Source organism: Natrix helvetica (genome assembly GCF_964273705.1).
Source record: "Natrix helvetica genome assembly, chromosome: Z".
In the NCBI taxonomy this organism is placed as follows: domain Eukaryota; kingdom Metazoa; phylum Chordata; class Lepidosauria; order Squamata; family Natricidae; genus Natrix; species Natrix helvetica.
In genome coordinates this window covers 23395941-23417410 of record NC_138554.1, presented here as the reverse complement: position 1 = coordinate 23417410, position 21470 = coordinate 23395941, and the positions used below count along the sequence as shown (strand labels likewise).

Sequence of the window (21470 nt, the reverse complement as noted above, 5' to 3'; positions counted from 1 at the left end):
CACGATTCCTCTCCGACTACCAAAGGGGATGGAGGGAGGGACTGTCTGTTACCTCCAGGTAGTAGAAGATGAAGAAAAGGGTCTCTGTGGAGAGGCGCTGGTAGAATTCCACCGTGTCGGAGTGTGGAGGAGGCATCTGGTGGTGGTATGGAGGAGTCGGACAGGGATTCCGAGGCAGGTATTGCCTGTGGGATGGGGACAGGAAGGGAGAACAAGAGCAGAAAAGACAGAAATAAGATGAGGAGAAAATCAGAGAATTCACAAGATTTCTGTGTGTTCTCCCCTTCATAAAGATACAGACTCCTACCATATTTTTCGGAGTATAAGACGTACCAGAGTATAAGATGCACTAAGATTTTAAAGAGGCAAATTAAAAAAAGTTTTTGCACATGCAAACCTCCCCAAAATGGCCCATTTTTCACAAAAACAGGCCTGTTTTGTCAACAAAAGGCTTTTAGGAGGCTTATAGAGTGCTCCTGGGGGCAAAAACGAGCAAAAAAACTGCCTGTTTTTCGCTCATTTTAGCCCTCTCCAGCCCCCAGGAACACCCTGGAAGCCGCCTAAAAGCTATGCACGGTCATTTTGGTGAAGGGAGACCAAAAATGGGAGGCCAACAATGCTGTATTCAGTGTATAAGACACACCCAGCTTTTCACCCTCTTTTTTTGAGGGAAAAAGGTGTGTCTTATACTCCAAGAAATATGGTAAGTGTGAGGAATAACAATATTCGGCCTCAATCCTTCCTCAACTGATGGCTACCTGAAGGCTGGATCCTGAGGTGGTCAGGCTCCATTCCCATTCCCTCCCTCAGGCCATTTAATGGCCGGAATTCTCATCTACAACATTAGGAGCTAATCCCGAAGGTGCATTTAAAAGAGGCAACTGGGCTTTCTGGTTTTTCTTTGAAGACGTTTTGCTTCTCATCCAAGAAGCTGCTTCAGTTCTGGAGAAGTGAAACATCTTCGAAGGAAAACCAGAAAGCCCAGATGCCTCTTTTAAATGCACCTTTGGGACAACCGTGACCTGGATGACTGGGAATCTCCCCAGACATTAGGAGCGAATCTTCCCAAACAGGTCAGCCCTCCTGAGTTTTAGGAAGTGACCCAAGGAAGAAAGAGGAATACTTTGTGTTCATGATGAGAATTGTGGCAAGTTGAAGGAGTTTCAAACTGGGTCGTGACACTTAAGTGAGGGGGTGGGGAGGCAACATAAATTTTTGTGGGACTGGAACAAGCAAAGCGAAGATTGCTGCCATAATTTGCTCCTTTTGGTGCCCTGACAAGCATTTGTCAAGCAGAGCAGAAGTGTGGTCAGACAGAATCTAGCTACATTAAATCTATTTATTTACCTCAATGTCCAACCAACAGCACACCTGTGTGTATATGTGTCCCAGGATAATGTTGCAGGATCCAAACTGGGTTGGTCACTGGGACTAGAGCTTTAGTCTTCCGAGCTTTCAGACTCGTGCTGGAGCTTGTCCTTAGGAACTTCTCTGTGTGCTCTGGGCTGTTCTGTGTGTGGTATTTATTGGTGCCTGTTGTGTGTAGTTTTTTAAATGTAGATTCAGGGTGTTGGAAGGCTGGCTATTATTGACTGTTGTTTCCTTGTGCTGCCAAGTCCCTGTCTCCTAAGTACTTGGTAAGTTGGGGATAAATCAGCACTCCTGTTGATTGACAACGTGCCTGTTTCCCAGGCTTCAATCACTTCCCTGGCTGTTTTTGTGCCTGCTTGTCCAACAATCTTAGTAGCTGCAAAATTGAATGTATGTCCTTATCTATTGCAATGTGAGGCTACAAATGAGTTTGGGTCGCCTCGTATGACTCTCACTTGAGTCCTTGCAATCCAGCGGTAAGTGGATCCCCTGCAGGAGTCCATTAACTATTGTAGGACAAATGAGGAGGAAGCTACCCAACAGATTCCAAGGGATTAACCCCCAGGTTATCAAGTATTTAGGAAGCGGGGGAGGGGAGGAAGGGGAACGGACTTTGCAGTACAAGGAACCAACAGCCAACAGCAGCCAATGATAGCCAGCCATCAAGACCCTAATCTACATCTGAAAAGCTACACACAATAGGCACTAAAGTGCACAGAGAAGTTCTCTGAAGATAGGCTCCAGCACAAGTCCAAAAGCTTGGAAGACAAAACCTCTGGTTCCGTTGACCGACCCAGGTTGGATCCTGCAACGTTTTTCTTTGCTTCTAATATGTTGTTTGCAACCTCTCCCTCCGCCAATCCCAGGGAAAAGGCTAGAGAGCAGCTTCTGCAGCTACATTCATAGCCTTCTAATGGCAGCCAGGATACAACAGGCCTTGCTCTACGTCTGGTTTGTCTATCTGATGTGCTCATCAGCATCTCCTGATTGCATGAATGCGCATGGCAACTGGATCAATATCAGAAGCAGGCAAGGATGGTGAGAGAGTCACAGATAGTCACCGACTCAAGGACTGAATGTTTGAGCAAGGTCGTAATTGAAAGGCCAACCCTGGTGGCTTACATGCCCACACACAGGATCACTGTAATGGTGGGCTTTCCTTCCATTTGCTTGTCCAGGCAAGAAGAAATCCTGACAAGGCTCCAATTCTGGATTCACAAGCCTCCTGGCTCACACATCTAAAGCTGAATTGCTGCCAAAATAACTCTTGTGCTTCCCAGACAATCCATTAGCAAAGTCAGGAGATATATTTATATATATATATATATTAATCGATGATGCTATAAAGCAGGGGTGTCCAAACTTGGGAACTTTAAGACTTGTGGACTTGAACTCCCAGAATTCCGCAGCCAGTCCACAAGTCTTAAAGTTCCCAAGTTTGGACACCCCTGCTATAAAGCATAAATTCAAAAAGCAGGGAACAAAAAGCAAGAGCAATTTTCTCAAGCAAGAGCGAATATTTCAGGAATTATGCAAAATTAGCGAGCTCATCCTTCTGGTTAAAAAGTAGCTTGAAACAAAAGAAGAATAGAATTCAGGCAATCCTTGATCTACAACAGTTTGCTTAATGACAATTCGAAGTTACAATGGCACTGAAAAAAGTGACATTATCATTTTTCATACTTAGGACTGTTGCAGCGTCCCCCATGTTCACGTGATTTACATTTGGACGCTTGACAACTGACTCACATTTATGATGGCCCCCGTGTCTAGAATATAAAATGGGAGCAAACCCTTCTAGCACTGATGGTGTTACCTAGTTTGGTAATAAAATGTCTGCAAAAAAGCAACCAACCAAGCACCAGGTACCTCCCAGTTCTACCTCAAGATACAAATATTCTCTTCTATCGATATTACTCTTCATGTGATCACCCCCAACGTATTTGAGGACTTCCTTTTGTCCAGCAAAACAGCCATTTTCAAAAGAAAGGCTCTGGTAGCCATTTCCAAGGTTTCTCTTGGAGTTGGTGGTTCTGCACTCCTTTAACATACTTATTACATTTGATAAGGGACATTTAGCTCTATAGGCAGTCCTTGACTTGCGACCTATTTGTTTAATGCCAGTTCGAAGTTACAACACTGGAAAAGGGATTTTGCCACCAGTTCTTGCCACCCCACAAGGTCATGTGATCAAAACTTGGGCACTTGGCAACTCGCAGGTGTTTACAACAGCCGCAGTGTCCTGAGATCACATGATCGCCATTTGTGACCCTTCCAACAAGTGAAGTCAATGGGGAAATCCAGATTTGCTTAATGACCACGTTTCACTTAAGAACTGCAGCATTTTGTTCAACAACCATGGCGAAAAAGGCCATAGAATCAAATGTGCAACTCACCGCCTTACTTAACAACAGAAATTCTGATCTTGGTTGTGGTTGTAAGTCAAGGATGACCTGTATGCTCAGGAACCATTAAGAGAAGATGCTGGACTAATTTGAAAACTACATCAACAATATAAATTTCAGAGCCCTGCAGCCTTCCCCCATTTCTCAGAGGAGATGGTCTATTGTTACTCCAATGCCCTCATGACCCCAGGCTTTTTCCCATGGTTCCCCCTTACCGGATTCTTTCCGAGTCAGAAGGGTGAGGCATGTGGTGCCAGGCGGCCTCTTCCATGGCCTGTTGGTAGAGCTGCTCCTTAATGAGAGGCACTGGCCCCAGAGGGCACACCCCAAGGGAAAGCGGGATGTTCACCTCCGATAGCTGGATGGGGGGCTGGTTGGAGGCTGGCTGAGATGTTGTGCTAGTAATTAAGATGTCAGCTGGAGCAAACAAAGGAGGAAGAAACACTCAGAAATTGTACACTTAGGGTTGTAGTTATTTTGATAATCCCTATTCCTCTCCAAATCCTACATTTTTCTTTTTCAAACCTGGCAATCTGAAGATTGATGGACTTCAAACTCCAGAATTCTGGCTGGCTGGGAAATTCCAGGAGTTGGAAGTCCACATATTTTAAAGCTGCCAAGTTTGAAAAATGCTGTCCCTGGATGCGACCAAAAAGATTTGCCTGGAAAAAATAACGAGAGCAAAAATAGGTGAAAATATAAACCAGGCTTCAGTGGTATATTCTATTCTTGACGTCTAACCTGGGAATCATTTTAGAAAATTGTAAGCCAACCCTTTTGGAGCACACCAAGGTGGAGAAGGCTGATGGGGAGGAAACATTTTCCTCCCCCCCCCTTTTTTTGAAGACCTCCATTTTTCCCTTCCAGATCCCTTTCTCCTCTTTAATTTCCCTGATCCATGCTTTTGCCGAGATTCTTCATTTTGCTGTGCACAAAAAAAAAATCAAGTATTCTCTTTGTTTCTTACAATCCAATGGATAAAAAAAAAAAAAAAAAAAGCAGTCGGCAAGTCACAGGCTAACTCCTGGCCTGAAGAGATTTATTTTGATGGATATCCTGTTTTCCTTCCAAAGCAGAAGGCTATTGATTTCAGAATTGCCAATATATTGGATGGCCGAAGCAAGAAGAAACATTTGGGATTTCAGGAACAGGGAAGATTAGAAGAATTTGGGTCTGATGCTTTATTAGGACAGGGGTGTGTGTGTGTGGGGGGGGGGGGGCATATAGCAGTAGCACGTAGACATATATACTGCTTCACAGTGCTTTTACAGCCCTCTCTAAGTGGTTTACAGAGTCAGCATATTGCCCCCAACAATCTGGATCCTCATTTTAACCCACCTCGGAAGGATGGAAGGCTGAGTCAACCTTGAGCCAATGAGAATCTAACTGCCGAACTGCAGCTAGCAGTAAGCTGAAGTAGCCTGCAGTGCGCACTCTAACTACTACACCACCTTGGCTCTTATGCATGGGAGTTAAATTTTGGTGGCCAGGGCTATATTTAACTTTGCTAGGGATAGAAGGATCCAATTGCAACGAATGGGACCAGGTTATCTGAAGAACCGTCTCAGCCTAATGGGATTGGCCGCCCCACTCATTTTGGCAGAAGGGACATGCTGTGAACCTCAGCCAAGGAGTTTCGGCTACAGGGTCTAGGAGAAGAGCGTTATCTCTTTGTTCTATGGAGGTACCCACCCTTCTGCCTCCCAGAAGACCATTAAAACATTGTTCTGCTAGTTAACTTGGGGTCTTGATGGGGGTGCTCTATGCTTGAGAGGACTGGTGGACTAATTGGGAAGATGCCATCAATGTGCCACTCTTGCTTTTGGTTTTCTAGTTTTGCACCCAATTCTTATTAATTTTAATATTTTAAATCCATCCATCCATCCAATGGGGCTTCATCCCACATGTAGGCAGGACTGGGATTTTTCAGTGTGTGTGTAATTAGGCAATTTTCAGCTGCGTTTAAGAACAAAGATTCTTGAGGGTACACAAAAACAAAATCAAATTAAAAGATGGAGGAAGGACCATCGAACCAGGAATAACATTAAAGGAGGATATGCCTGAAGGATCCACCTCCCCTATACTACTAGGAGGACCCTGAATAGGTTTGTGAGTTGGAGTGCCTAAGTGTGAAACCAGTATGCTCAAGTGGGAAGCTCTTGGCAGATAACAAATACACTGTGTGAATATGGAGAGACGCAGAGCCCGCCCCATCTGCTGGTATGTCAGCTGTATCAAAAACATGTACTGATAATGACTTATATCTAGCAGTTTAAAAGTTTGATCTAGACATGGAAGACGCATTTAGGATTTAAATTACAGTTTTAGGTACTTTCTGCTTCAAAATACTGGGAAATGAAGTTACTGGATTTCAGCAGGAGATCTCTCTCTTTCATACGAGAGGGAGGGAGTAGAGAGGGAGACACAGAGAGAGAGAGAGACAGACAGACATCTGCACAATTTCCACCCATCACAGCTCTCCAGACACACAGGCTTTTGATGCGGAATCTAGCTTTTGACACCCTGATCCTGAACTTCAGAGGTTTTGCACTGGTTGGCTTTGTTTCCGACCATAGCTTAAGGGAGGAGATGCCCCCTTTCTCACTACTTACCCCTTTCAGCCAGGTGAAGAGATGGCACAGGGTCTTCTATGCTAGAGCTGATCGCTGCCCTCTCAGCCATGGATTTCAACGAACTTAGAGGTTCAGGTGCCTACAGGGCAAAAGAGACATCCAAAGGAAAGGAGGTAAGGAAGAACAGATATGTGTTTAAAAACTCTGCTAAAAACAAAACGAATAAACAAAGTTTGTGAGGGAGCTCAAGCCAATCATGTTTTCTCTGATTAGCAAACCTTACAGAGCTGCTGAAAGGCTAACATGGAACAAACCCAGCTCCATGTATCAGCTCGTGTGGTTCTGTCCTAAAACAGCTAAAGCCATGCTGAACCACATCAAAGGCCTTTGTGGTGTCCACAAGAGCAAATCAAGGATTTTCTTAGAAATTCTCAAGCAGACAATTAGAATGAAAACATCCCCAGTATTTAATCCCCCCAAATATTCTGCCCTGGTTTTGAAGGAAATGTATTTTGTACCATGGCCAGCAGCCACTCACACATTCATCTTTTCATCTAGATTCTTACATTTTGTGACACTCAATTCCACCATGCACTGACTTTAAAAAAAATTATCCTATTTCACTCAACTTCACCAGAAAGACATAGACTTTAATATTATGGGAAATGGATAAAAAATATTTCCCCCATGTCTTGTGGAATTTTATACATCCCTACTGTGTTCTCCCTTACTTCTCTTTTGCCTCTCTATAGTTTAAAACAACTTATTACATTTCTCCTTGGAAAACTGCTCCAATCCTTCTACTATTTTGGTCATTTCCCTTTTCTAGGATTGGGGTATCAATTTCAGCCTATTATGCTAAAAAATGAACATTGTATTTCAAATCCAATCATACCAGTCCCAAAGGTGCTTTTTCAAGAGGCAACTGGACTTTCTTGCTTTTCTTTGAAGGAGTTTTGTTCTTCAGCTCTGGCCGGATGGTGGGGAATGGAAAGATTTATTCTCCCTGCAAACAGCTGGTCTTTGCATTCTTTTAGTGAATCATTAAAGCCACCTGGAGGTTTATCAGTGTCATCAGAGTAACCTGAGTGGGTGCAAATAGGTGTGGAGCCTTCTGGGAACTGCTGAAAAGACTGTGTTGCGGACCGGAGATAGATGATGTTGTATCCCTTCCCCTCTGTTGAGAGAGGGCTGTTCATCTATCTATCTCTGGTCTACAACACAGTTCTTTCAAAAGAAGGCTCCACACCCATTTGCCCCACTCAGGTGATTCTGAGAACATTGATAAACCTCCAAGTGGCTTTAAGGACCCCTAAATGAATGCAAATGACCAGCTGTCTGCAAGGAGTATAAATCCTTCCATTCCCCACCATCCAGTCAGACATGAAGAAGCTTTTTGGATGAGAAGTGAAAAATCTTCAAAGAAAAACCAGAAAGTCCAGTTGTGTCTTGAAAAAGCACCTTTGGGACAACCATGACCTGGATGAGTGAGATTGTCTCCATAGACAATCATACCACAGATTTATTAAAGGGAATTAAGAAATTGGCAGCTTAACATCTAATTTTATTTCTAGTGATGCCCGACAAGAAATCTGGCTTTTTCACAATTTCACTCATAGCCAAAAAAATCCTCATAGAATTGATAGTTTTATCTAGCTGTGTATCGCAAACTCAACCTGTTTCCTAGCCAACCATCACCAGCTCATTTCCTGCCAACACGTACATGATAAAAAAAATTTAATTTCTTTAATTTTGTCAATGTCTCTGTCCTGAAGCTTTCTTTGGAAAGCTTGTGCTGTGCCAGTTTTATTTCAGACATCTAAACAACTGAACACTTTTTTTTCATCCTAACACTGGTCCACAAGTTGGAAAACTCTGGTTATAGCACAGGTCTTGGCATGTCCCAGATTAAAATTTTCAGGTTCTGAATATTCTCCCAGCCATCTTCCCCGAAAGTCACTGCAATGCTTTGAATCTGTCTGTTGGTTGAAAAGTATGGCAGAAGAGAACCCGAGGGCTTCTAACCTTGATCTCAGGCGTGGAGCTGAACTGGGGTGGCCCGTTGAGCAACGTCTGGGCAGATTTGCTGTCGGAGAAGCTGGGTGTGGGTGAGGCAGGTGGGTTGGCAGTCAGAGGCACCAGGAGGCTGGATCCAGTGCTATTGCTGACACTTGATGGCTGAGGAGCTGCACTGGGCTCTTTCCTACCAGAAGGAAGCAAGACAAAGATATCCCTTGGGCAGATGGACCCCTATTTCTTTGGGAAAATGAGTCAGAAGAGGCCTTACAGATTTTAAGGAAATAACTTCAGCTGCAGATCAGAGGTGGTCCTTGCCTTATGATTACAATTGGGGATGGAATATTCTTTACTAAGCAAGATGCCCATTAAAGGTAAAGGTTCTCCTCACTCATGTGCTAGTTGTTCCTGACTTAGAGGGTGGTGTTCATCTCTGTTTCAAAGCCAAAGAGCCAGCGCTGTCTGAAGACATCTCCGTGGACATGTGGCCAACATGACTAAATGCGGAAGGTGCGCGGAATGCTGTTACTTTCCCACCAAAGTTGGTCCCTATTTTTTCTACTTGCATTTTTACATGCTTTCAAACTGCTAGATTGGCAGAAGTAACAGGAGCTCACTCCGTTACACGGCGCTAGGGGTTCGAACTGCCAACCTTTCTGATCGACAAGCTCAGCGTCTTAGCCATTGAGCCACTACGTCCCAAGACGGCCATTAAGCATGTCCAATTTTGGAACTTCTTTTTTTTTTTGCCACGGTTGTTAAAAGTGAATCAGGAAGCCATTAAGTGAATCTGGCTTCCCCCTTTGACTTTGCTTTTTGGAAGTCGGCTGGGAGGCTCGCAAATAGCAATCACAAAACCCCAGGATGCTGCAGCTCTTGCAAATACGCGCCTGTTGCCAAGCGCCAGAATTTTGATCATGTAGTGGGGGGGGGGGGGGGGGGGGAGAACTGCAATGGTCTGGAGAACTGATTGTAAATCTTTTTTTTCAGTGCTCTTATAACTTTGGATGGTTGCTAAGCAAATGATCATAAGTCAAGGACTACCTATACCTCACTAGCATGGATCTGCAAAGGAACCGGACTGAATAATCATCGTTAAGCCAAATCACTCTCTTCTTAAAAAGCAAACTATTACTTCTTTTCCCCAAGTTATTCATGTTCCAGGCTGTATGCATGTTACATCATCACATGAAGGTGGAAATCCTGTATTTCTGAGGAATAATTGGCATGTTGGCTTAATCTCTGTAACAACCCAGCAGAAAGTGACTGAGGCTATTATTCAGTCAGTCTGCTATAGATTTTCTGCAGTTATGCTAACACGGAGCGATTCCCAAACTGTAGGGTGACATTGTTAAAAAACAAACTGCTTTTGAAAACCTGTCTAGAATAGGAATGTTTGGGAGTGGGAGGGTGTGGGAGCCTACAGATACAGGTAGGGCTACGTTTGTTCAGTAACGGTTCAAAGTTAAGTCAGCGCTGAAAAAAGTGACATGATTACTTTTCATGCTCATGACCATTGCAGCATCCCATGGTCACAAGATTTACCTTCAAATGGTTGACAACCGGTTCATATTTATGACCGTTGCAGTGTCCCGGGGTGTGTGTGTCATGTGATCACGTTTTATGGCCTCCTGACAGGCAAAGTCAATGGGGAAGCCAGATTCATTTAACAACCAAGTTACTAATTTGATAACTGCAGGGATTCACTTAACATGTGACAAGAAAAGTCGTAAAATGGGGCAAAACTCACTTAACAAATTTCTCACCTAGCCCGCAGAAATTTTGAGCTCAATTGCGGTCGTTACGTCGAGGGCTACTTGTAATATTTTCAAAGGGGAAAGAAGAAAGTAGCAAGATATTCAAAACTATTTCTCAGTTCCTGAGAGTTAACATGAATGAATTTTATCTTTTGAATTATTTAGATCCTGAACTACTTAGAATTTTAAACACATTGAAACTGAACCTGTACCTGGAAAAACACGCGATGGTGCTGGTGAGACTGCAGTTACTGGGGTCCAGCTGCCAGGCTTATAGGGAAAAAAGTTATATTGAGAGGGAGGGAGGGAGGAGGAGCAAAGGGAAGAAAATACTCACGTGGAAGCACTGGGTGGGTTGTGTGACGTTGTCTGGTTAGGCAATGACTGGTTGCCGCTGCTTAGTGTAGAATCTGAGCTGCTGTCAGCTACCACGGAGCTGTAACCTGGCAGGAGACAGAAAGGCTAAAGGTCTCTGTAGCACAGAGCTCTGGATCTCTCGATTCCTGGCTTATCCCATGCCAGATTTTTCCACAGCTGGCTGCCCTCTGGATGAGCTGCACTTCAACTGGCTGCCATGCCTGATAGGATTTACGGGAACTGAATCCCACAAACCTGGGATTCAGCTAAACTGCAGGAGATTGTCCTCTATTGGTAAAATAGTCTACATCAGGGGTATCAAACTCGATTTCACTGAGGGCCGCATCAGGGTTGCATTTGACCTTGGGGTGGGGGTGGGCAGCTCGATGTCACTCATGTCAGGGGTGCCTTGGTGGCCCGAGCACCCTGCCAATGAAAACGGGCTCCCGAGCTACATTTCCAGCTGGGACGGCCTCCTGCAGCCCTCTGCCAGTGCAAATGGAGCTCCAAATGGGCTGCATGTGGCTCTCCCGAGCTCCGTTTTGGCTGGCAGAGGCCCCGTGGGCTAGTCCTTTGCTGTTTCCAGGGCGGTCCTGTGGGCCAGATCTAAGCATCCCACCGGTTGGATCCATCTCCCGGGCCTTGAGTTTGACATCCCTGGTCTACATACAGGTAGTCCTCGGCTTTATGACTGGCCGCTTAACAACCATTTGAAATTACAACAGACCTCCCCAGAGCAATTTATAACTTGTTGTCAGAGTTACAATGACTATATATCCGCCTGTGGTCACGTGATGGCATCTTGGGGGTTTGGCAGCCAGGTCATCTTTATTATCAGTTTGCAGCATTACGTGAAACCCAATTTACGTTTTTTGCTGGTTTCCAGCGTTTATTTCCATTTTTCAGTAAAAAACACCCATTGGGGACAATGGATTAGCTTAATGATGGTGGTATTCACTTAGTGACTGCAGTTGCTCTTTTGGACGCCTCATGTGGATGTCTCGCCTTAAGACTGCAATGACCCACAACTGCTAATTCTGGGCTCAATTACAGTTGTAAGTTGAGCACCACATATACTGAGCTCACCGTGGAAGTAACAGCAAAGATATTCAGGTAGTCCTCGACTTACAAGAGTTCATTTAGTGACCATCCAGAGTGACAAGCGCAGTGAAAAGTGACTTATGACTGTTTTTCATATTTACGACAGTTGCAGCATCCCCGTGGTCACACAATCAAAATTCAGACTCTTGGCCACCGACTCATACTTATGACGCTTGCAACGTCCTGGGGGTTATGTGATCCCCCTTTTGAGACCAGCAAAGTCAACGGGAAGGCCAGAATCACTTAACAACCCTGTTACTAACTTAACCACTGCAATGATTCACTTAACAACTGTGGCAAGAAAAGTCATAAAATGGGGCAAAACCCGCTTAACAAACGTCTCACCTTGCAACATAAATTTTGGGCTCCATTGCGGTCATAACCCAAGGACTGCCTGTATAAGCAAAAGCTCATCCATGTGTCCCAAACAACGGGAAGAAGCTTCTTTTAAAGACCGTGTTCTGCAGCATGACTGCAGGGTCTACACCCCAGGAAGCCTGGAAAACCCGAAAGAGGAGCCACCCTGACACCTGGGGCCCGTCTGCAGCAAACTCACTGGTTGCACCGTTCTGCTTGCTGGCGTTCTGCTGGGTGCTGGGAGGCCGGGGCTGGGAGGCGTTGGTGCTGGGAGGCGGGGGCGCCACAGCCTGTGCGTAAGGGGTTGGGGTAGTCGCTGCATGCCCTGCCGGAGGGTTAGCTTTGCTACTTGCATTCCCGCTGCCAGCGATGGCCCCGTTGCTGTTGGAGCCAGGCCCATTGCCCAGGGAGGACGATGTGCTAGAGCTGCCGCCCATCGGGTAGCTGGGAGGGATGGTGGGAGGCGGCTGGTGGTGGTTGTTGTGGAGGCCTTTTGAACCGTTCTTTGCTGGGGACTAAGGCAGAACAGAGAATGGAAGGTTTGTTTTCATCTGTCCACCCAAAGAATCCCCACTTTCTCTGATCAAGCGGAAGAGACTCCAGGCCATTCATATCTCAAAACCAAATACACAATGGAAGAGATTAAAAACAAATCAATTACAGGTAGTCCTCATTTACCGGCTGCTTGTTCAACAACCGTTCAGCGTTACAGAGGTGATGAACAAGTAGGTTTATGACTAATCCTAGAACCTGTGGCTGTCGCAGTATCCCATGGTCATTTAACAGAATGACAGAGTTGAAGGGGATCCTGGAGGTCTTCTAGTCCAACCCCCTGCTCAAGCAGGAGAGCCTATACCAGGGATGATCTATAAGCACGGTCAACTTAGATATTTCCAATTTTTTGACATTTTCTTATTTCTATCATTTTTTTCCTTTAATTTTTAAAAATGCTTTTATTCTAATAAATATTAGTAAAATATAAAAAAAAGAAAATAGATTTAATGTATCATAATTGTTTTTTGTATTTTTTGGGTGTGTGTGTATGTGTGCTTGGCCACCACCATTCATTTACAAGTCGCAGTGTCCCAAGATCAAGATTACAATTTTCACAGTGGGCTTCTGACAAGCAAAGCCAATGGGGAATATGGCAGGAAATTGCAAGTCACAGTTATATATCATGCCTAATGACTGCGGGGATTCACATAACAACCACAGTCAGAACTGCCATCATAGCTTGGGCGGACTTATGTGATGTGTCACTTTATGACCACAATGCTTATGACGCAGTTGCCAGTCTCAACTATGGTTGGTGAGGACTACCAGAAAAACAAAAAACAAATAGAATTGCTATATATATATATATCCCCATCACAAAGACAAAACCGTAGGGATTTTCAAATTCTGACTCCTTTATCCTTTCTCATAAATAGCCAAATGAAGCATTTCAGTCATACCAAAGTACAGAGCTACCTGTCTTTGAAATTCCTACATGGAATCGGTCGAGTGAAATGCATTCTCACATTAATGTCACTTTGCTCGTAGAAGCAGGTGCAAGTAACCCCAAGAGTGCCTCAACAGGCAGTATTTCTGCATGCAAAGAGATCTGAAGTGGATGGATTTCTCAGAGCGATATCTCTGGGGTAATTCAGGAAATGGCTCAAGACACCAAAACTAGATTGTACTATTATCAGGAACAACAAAGCTCCGTTAGTTCTAACTAACTAGTCCCAACACTTCCTCCCCAAAAGAGTCCCAATGCCCTTCCCCCTAACCAAAACTTGACTGTTTTCAGGCTCTCCCACCATCTTCATTACAAGATGAAGAACCCCGGGCTTTCAAACTCACTTGGCTGACTTCACTGTCTGTTGACCGTCCTCGTTTCTTATCATCTTCAGAGTTCTCCTAAAAAGGAAAAAGAAAGGTTACATACCTCAGCAAAAAGCAGCATCTAACCAACTCTCTAAGATGAGAAGCCAGTTCAGCCCGGCTTCATATTTGGAGGGGAGACTGTCTCGGCCTTTGAGGGGACTGAGTAGACTAGTTAAGCGACAAGCATCTCCCAGAAGGCGGCAATGGCAAAGCACATCTGTAACCTTGCCGTGTGAACTGAGTGGATGCAGCTAGCGGGCCCCAAGTGCAACTCAAAGGCATCTAATTGAACATCATCACAGGAAAATGTGTTCTCCTGCGGGTAAACATGGAAGCTGACCTCATGAAGCCCTCATCAGAGTTCATGCATGAATGCTTTGTTCCCACAAACCCATGGATGTTCCCTCAGCATCTTCATCAAGGACCCTCCTTACCGTTGTGCAGTTTGCAGGGCTGGGTGGGATTGGGGAGCTGGATGTGGTCGAGGTGGGTGTGCTGCTGGACTGGTTGAACATCTCATCTTCCATGTGGCTATGGCTGGGTGGGGAAGTGGCTACCAGTGCCTGTGCTGGAAGACCAAGAGCAAGAGAAGATGAAGAAAGACGCTTATGCACTCAGGCAGAAACATTATGGCCAGTTAAGGCAATCACAGAAAACATAGCTCAGTATATTTGAATTCTAGATCAGGGGTCTTCAACCTCCAGTACCTGGACTGGCCCTGGGCTCTGGCATGCCAGAAACCGGGCCAGGCAAACAATCAAAGCCCTCTCTGTGGGATGCTGGCAGCATGAAAACATGCCCCCCCCCTCCCCCAGTCCATGGAAAAACCTCTCTCCACGGAACCCTCCCTGGTGTCCAAAAGAATGGGGACATTGTCCTAGATGTTTAAGTGCAATAATCACGGTAGATTTTGTAAAATATAACAATCTTTTTGCACCTTGCAGGCTAACCAATGTCTTATGCAAAGCGTTCATGGATCACACTTACTCTTACACAGGTAGTCCTCAATTTACAACCATTTGTTTAGTGACCATTTAAAGTTACAACGGCATCAAAAGTGACTTATGACTGTTTTTCACACTTACGGCCGTTGCAGCATCCCCCATGGTCCCATGAGCAAAATTCAGATGCTCATGGGACCATATTTATGATGGTTCATATTTATGACGGTTCATATTTATGACGGTTACAGTATCCAGGGGCCACATGATCACCTTTTGTGACCTTCTGATAAGCAAAGCTAATGGGGAAACCAGATTCACCTAACAGCCCTGTTACTAACTGCAGTGATTCACTTAACAACTGTGGCAACTAAGGTCATAAAATGGGGCAAAACTCACTTAACAACTCTCTCTGAGCCAGAGAAATTTTGGGCTCAATGGTAGTCATAAGTTGAGGACTACCTGTACATAAAAATAAAAGGAGAGCTCATAGCAAAAAAAAAACTATTTTTTTTTGTTTAAAGAAAATCCCATCATTATTTCTTGGAGGAAAAACAAATTAATTCTGAGAAATAAGTAAAAATTACAGCTATGCCTTGTTTTGCACCTACCTTAGTTGGCGACTATTTGCAAATACAATGGTAATAAACAGTATTAAAAATAACATTTTCCCAGTGTGGGTGCCTGACAATGAAAGCCATCAGTATAAAACTGATTTAAGAGTTGGTCAGCTTCAGGTTCTAATCAGCTAATTAAGGTCACAGAACCGAGCCTAGTTAACTTGCAGTTAGCATGTCTTAGGAATACACTGGGTTGGGGGACAAAGGCAGTTCAGCAAGAAATCACTTGTTTAAGCAATCTCTCCATTCTGTGAAGAGGCGGGGGGAAAAAAAGGGGGGGGGAATGGTTGGACACAGGACACTGTACATCTCCCTCCCCCTCTCTCTCTCTCTCTCTATATTCACAGTGTCTATTTTGCTTAACAACTGTTGGAATGGAATGCACTTGTTAAAAGAGACTGTATAATGATGACTGCAGTTCAAGAAGCAAAAGAGGATCTGCGGGGAAAGATAAAAATATAAGGGGTTGTTTTGAAGGTCTTGAGTTTTATGGGGAGGGAAACTATGGTGATTTTATTGCAACCACTTCAACTGTCATCTCCCCCATGACTGTCCGCCCGGAGGCAACACTTACGAATGTCTTCTAAGTCGAGGTCATCGTAGAGAAACTCGTTCTCCTCAAAATCGGGGTCCTGCGAAGAATCTACGTAATACTCCACATCATCCTTGATTTTGCGGATAGAGTCCACGTTGATGGAGTCGTTGTCCAGCATGCGCAGGATTGTCTCCAGCATCCGGATGTGGTACCGATGCTTCTCAATGTGCCGCTTCAGGCCCTCGATCCGGTCTTGCTTCTGTTTCCCGTGGGAAGGACAGGTTGGATCACACGCTAAGCCAGCGTTTCTCGACCTTGGCAACTTTTAAAATGCAGGCTGGGAATTCTGGGAGTTGAAGTCCACACCTCTTTAAAAGTTGCCATGGTTGAGAAGAAGCGCTGGGCTGAGCCATAAGGGGGGCTTTTTGGGTTCTGACTTAGTGAATTCCTAGTCTTTGGGTTGGGATGTGGACATGCACATTTTATAATGCGCCATTTCCTGACCTCCAAATGTGTTGGTGTCACAAAACTCCTGGAAGGGGGAATCCTGTCTCTCCAATCTTTGGAGAGCACAATGCTAAAAAAGGCTCTAAAAATGTTGTTATTGGCTGCTCAGGCTTATTGGGAAAAGAAAAGAAAAGACAGGTAATACATGCCTCTGAAATAACTGCCAATTTTGGATACGCTATGTTCTGAAATGCTAAGTCCAACTCAGACATGAAACTTAGGCTATCCACTTGCAATGCAAATTGACTGCCAATTCACCCTTTCGGTTCACCTGTCTCCGATATAGGAATGATTCCAAGGAGACCCAGTTTCTAATCCATCCTCAGTCATGGAAGCTCCTTGGAGTACCCTCTCCCTCTCTTCAGCCCAGCTCAACTCACAGGGCTGTTGTGAGGGAAATAAGAAGTAACCAGTACACTGTCTTGAGCTCCTGAATGAAAAGAAGGGTCGGATCTTATCAATAAAGGATTTCACAAACCCTCAAATGCCTGGATTTTCCACACTGAGCTCCATTCATTAATCCCCAATACACTGTAGGCACAAACGTCTAAAGAGCCATTTCATCAACTCACATCCTTGTCTCCTTTCTTCTTGCGTGTCTGGACCGAGAGTGACTCCACTTCGCTCTCAAACTGATCCACCTGCATGTTCAAGGTGTCTATTGTATTCTGGGAGAAAGGGAGGGAGGAGAGAGGAAGCAGACAGACAGATCATTATCCAGATTACAGACTAACAAGAGTTGGAAGGCCATCTAGTCCACACACACACACACCCTGCCTAAACAGAAGACCCTACACAATTCCTGACAAGGTTACTTAGCTATGCAGGAAAAAGGAACGAACTAGGCTTGTTAATGAAGCAAATCACTGCCGACCACCTAATGAGTAAAAAATAATAATTAATCTACAGGGATTTCCAACTGGAAAGCCCCAGAAATTCTTGGAGATGTGTGAAAAATTGAGAGCATATGGGGTAACACCTTGTGTGCCAGCTGGAAGTTTTATCTTCTTCAGAATTGCAATTGTATTACCATATTTTTCAGAGTATAAAACGCTCCAAAGTATAAGATGCACCTAGATTTTCGGGAGGAAAACAAGGGAAAAATATCTGCCTCTCAGCAATTTGCTTCCTTGCAACAAACAGTACAGACAATATACACTGTTTGTAGTGTTATATTTCAGACTATACTTGTACAGATGCTGCTAAAATTGATATACTTATTTATTTTTATTTATTTTATTTGATTTCTAGACCGCCCCCTCTCCCCGAAGGGACTCGGGGAGTCCCCGAAGGGACTTTCTGGAAGTATAGTTATTCTCTGCTATTTAAAATAATAGCACTTTTTAAAACAATACTACAGGGCCTCTTCAGATCAAGCATTTATTTTAAAAAGCTTCTTCATTTTGCTAAGTTGCCTAGAACAATAATAAAGCAGTCTTTAAAAAATTAAGTCTAATAATTTGAACATTCTATAGGCATTTATTGTTGACTTACCTCTTTGCAGCAAACAGCCTGATTAGCTGTTTACTGCAAATTAAGAAAAAAAAATCTGCCTCCCAGCAATTTGCCACCAGCAAACAGCAAGTTTCACTTTCAATTTCTCCAGATCATCAGCTGTTATAGGCTGCAGGGATTGCTACAGCTCAGTGATGGCAAACCTTTTGTGGCTTGCGTGCCAAAAGCGGGGGGAGCACAGAGGGGTTGTGCGCAGGTGTGCCACACCCATAATGCTATGCGCACGACCCCAGTGTGCATGCGTGCAGGACCAGTCCTCCCCCCCATTTTTTGCATGCTTTTTTCGCCCTTCCCAGGCTCCAGAGGCCTTATGAGCCTGGGGAGGATGAAAACAGCCTCATCCCCCTCCCCAGAGGCACTCCAGAGGCTTCAGGAGCTTCCCTGAAGCCTCAGGAGCACGAAAAACCAGCCCTATGGGCAAACCAGAAGTTCAGGAACAGACTTCCGATTTGCTCGTAGGGCCAGTTTTCGTTCTCCGGAGCCTTCGGGGCTCCAGAGGGCTAAAACCGGCCCTATGAGCAACCCAGGAAGCTCCTGAAGCCTCCGGAGGGTGAAAAATGGCCTCCAAAGAAGGCCGAAGTCAGCTAGCCAGCGTGCACATGTGCGCTGGCCAGCTGACAGGGCAACGCCTAACGTGCCCTGACAAATGGCTCCGCGTGCCACTTGTGGCACACGTGCATAGGTTCGCCATCACGGCTATAGCTTACTGAAGCCTCTGCACCCTTTGCTGCAAACAGGTAAATTGCTGGGAGACAGAGGCCAAAGGGTTGGGGCCAGTGGGCGGGTGGGGCTACATTCAGTGTATAAGACGCAACCAAATTTTCACCCTCTTTTAAGGGGGGCGGGAAGGTGCATCTTATACTCCAAAAAATACGGTAGCTTCCAGCCTATGATCTATTTTTTAAAAAGCGTTTTATCAGTATCATTTGCTGGGTAGCATAGAGCAGACATTTGTACAATTGAAGTGTCTCTGGTGGCTCTCTTTAAAAAGACCATCTGATTTATTTTAAGAATAACATTTCCTGGGCTACAATCCATAGATCTGATGAAATGATATCTTGAATGGCAGAGGCTGTTTCCTGATGAGGCTTCTGCAGGGCACTGGGCTGCTCTGAATGCCAGCGACAGACTTCTTATTTTCTGGGCTATTGTTTTCTACCATTTCTGGTTATATGTACATACATGAACAGTATATATGTTGGAGGGAGGGGGGAGGGAATGCTTTCTGTGTTTTCTTCATTTAATTTCCTCCTGATCTCAGTGTTTCCCTTTCTCTTTTAAATATACAATAAAGAAAGCACAGATGGTAACGATTAGGTATTACTAAAAGCAACCAGCTTCCCACCCAGTTGTTTGTGATGGTATTCTTAACAAGCTATGTGCATTAATTAGCTTGGCAATGCTAGGATCTCAGGGCTATAAACAACCATTTGGCCAATGGATCTTGCAGCTCTTCGTAATCAGTCTCTTTCCATTATCTATACCCAGAAGGGCCCAATATTAACGCTAACTGGAGATGCTACTTTTGTCATTATCAGTCCTTGCTGCATATTCATTCCTTCTGACTCTACTTTTATTTCTTCTGCTTCATTAAGTTCGGAAAGCCATTTAGGGTCATGATTGAGTTGTGCAATATGTAAATAAATGAGTAACTGTGCACATATGTGCACAAAAGCTGTACTCAAATGCCACTTGAGCTCGTTTTTCCTGCATTTGAGGAAGGATTGCCACAAGATTGTGTTTAACTGGCGCTATCATTTGTCTGGAGCACACTAAAACACCCAATACAAAGATAAATCCTGTAAGACGCCACTTTTACAGCCAAATATTTCAACTTTCCCCAATTTCTAAGCCTGAACAGAAACCAGCCCTTGTAAATTGCTTCTTTGCTGTTAGAAAATCAGGCCAAGTTGCAATTTGAATCAAATAATAATCGAAGCAATGTCTTTTTTTAAAAATAATAATAATAAGTGAGCCCCACAACGGATGAACCGCTGCAGAACTTGGTGGGAGTTAGCAGAGATAACCAAACTGACTGCCTTGATTAAAAACAAAAATACAACTACTTTTCTTTCTGCTTGAAAACTGCTTCTGGACTTTGTGCTCCAGTGGGAAAAGATATATGACACGCTGACTTTGGGTTTTACTGATTAGATATCTACTAATTAGATTTTTGTTGTTGTAGAAATAGCTAGTTTATACTACTATCTAAAAGTAAAAAAAAAAAGAGGTTTGATGCTGTTATTTTATTCTACTGCAGCAAAGGAAGTTAGAAGTCAACACCATTTCTTTTCCTTTTCCCCCACACTTTCCCCTCGCCTATCTTTCCTACTATTTTCTTTTTGTATTTCTGTATTTTATAGTATTATACAATACAATAGTAGAGTTGGAAGGGACCTTGGAGGTCTTCTAGTCCAACCCCCTGCCTAGGCAGGAAACCCTATACCGTTCCAGACAAATGGCTATCCAACATCTTCTTAAAGACTTCCAGTGTTGGGGCATTCACAACTTCTGGAGGCAAGCTGTTCCACTGATTAATTGTTCTAACTGTCAGGAAGTTTCTCCTCAGTTCTAAGTTGCTTCTCTCCTTGATTAGTTTCCACCCATTGCTTCTTGTTCTACCCTCAGGTGCCTTGGAGAAAAGCTTGACTCCCTCTTCTTTGTGGCAACCCCTGAGATATTGGAACACCGCTATCATGTCTCCCCTAGTCCTTCTTTCTATTAAAATAGACATACCCAATTCCTGCAACCGTTCTTCATATGTTTTAGTCTCCAGTCCCCTAATCCTCTTTGTTGCTCTTCTCTGCACTCTTTCTAGAGTCTCCACATCTTTTCTACATCGTGGAGACCAGAACTGAATGCAGTATTCCAGCAGTATTAATATATACATAAATAAAACTTTGGTTAAAATAAAAGTCAGTGGGCCAAGAGATGGGAGACACACAACTTGTTAACAAACTGCCATTTTCCAACAGCATGGCACCCCAAATCTATTCCCCAAACTACACTGGTTACTGACAACTCCTGTGAATTGACTTGAAACTCCCTCTGGGCTCCCTCCAAGGTCCTTCCCAGCCCTATGATTCTATGGCCATCTTCAACCTCTGTCCTGCATTCAATAAGTTCAAAGATACGGCTGCATTCTTCTCATTGTGCAACTGTCTGTTTAGCCCAGGGTCATCACCACCAGAACTTCTCCCTTATTCAGGCAAGAGAATTTCTTTCCAGAGAATTTCTTTCCATTTCTTGTCATGAGACTTTTTGCCATTGAGCAACCAAAACATCCACAAGAGTCTCCTTCTTGGAAGACAAAAATCCTGGCTTCGTTCTTTAACCTTAGAGGAGGGGGTGAGGGAAAGGGCTCTTTTAGACTGGCTGGGGAATTCTGGGAGTTGAATTCCACAAGCCTTAAAGTTCTCAAGTTTGGACACCCTGCCTTAAGGCCATCAACCACCGCAAAATTATAGAGTTTCAGGATGCTCTTCACCCTACCTAGTAACTTCTGATAAGTCACATAAGTAATTTCTAAGATGGACCATTTACATT

The 21470-nt window shown here is 44.2% G+C and overlaps 1 protein-coding gene across 4 annotated transcripts in view; it reads right to left on the bottom strand.

Annotated features, from left to right (window-relative positions):
• CNOT3 (CCR4-NOT transcription complex subunit 3) overlaps positions 1-21470 on the bottom strand; it is a 50001-nt gene that overhangs the window by 2974 nt on the left and 25557 nt on the right. For all 4 annotated transcript variants that reach the window (XM_081971556.1, XM_081971558.1, XM_081971557.1 and 1 more), the window contains exons 8-17: positions 16982-17077; positions 15942-16161; positions 14241-14374; positions 13783-13839; positions 12137-12452; positions 10460-10565; positions 8375-8552; positions 6389-6488; positions 3992-4193; positions 53-185 (exon numbers count right to left, since the gene is read on the bottom strand). In XM_081971556.1, coding sequence (XP_081827682.1) covers positions 53-185; positions 3992-4193; positions 6389-6488; positions 8375-8552; positions 10460-10565; positions 12137-12452; positions 13783-13839; positions 14241-14374; positions 15942-16161; positions 16982-17077 — 1542 coding nt within the window. The remainder of the gene's footprint in view (positions 1-52; positions 186-3991; positions 4194-6388; positions 6489-8374; positions 8553-10459; positions 10566-12136; positions 12453-13782; positions 13840-14240; positions 14375-15941; positions 16162-16981; positions 17078-21470) is intronic.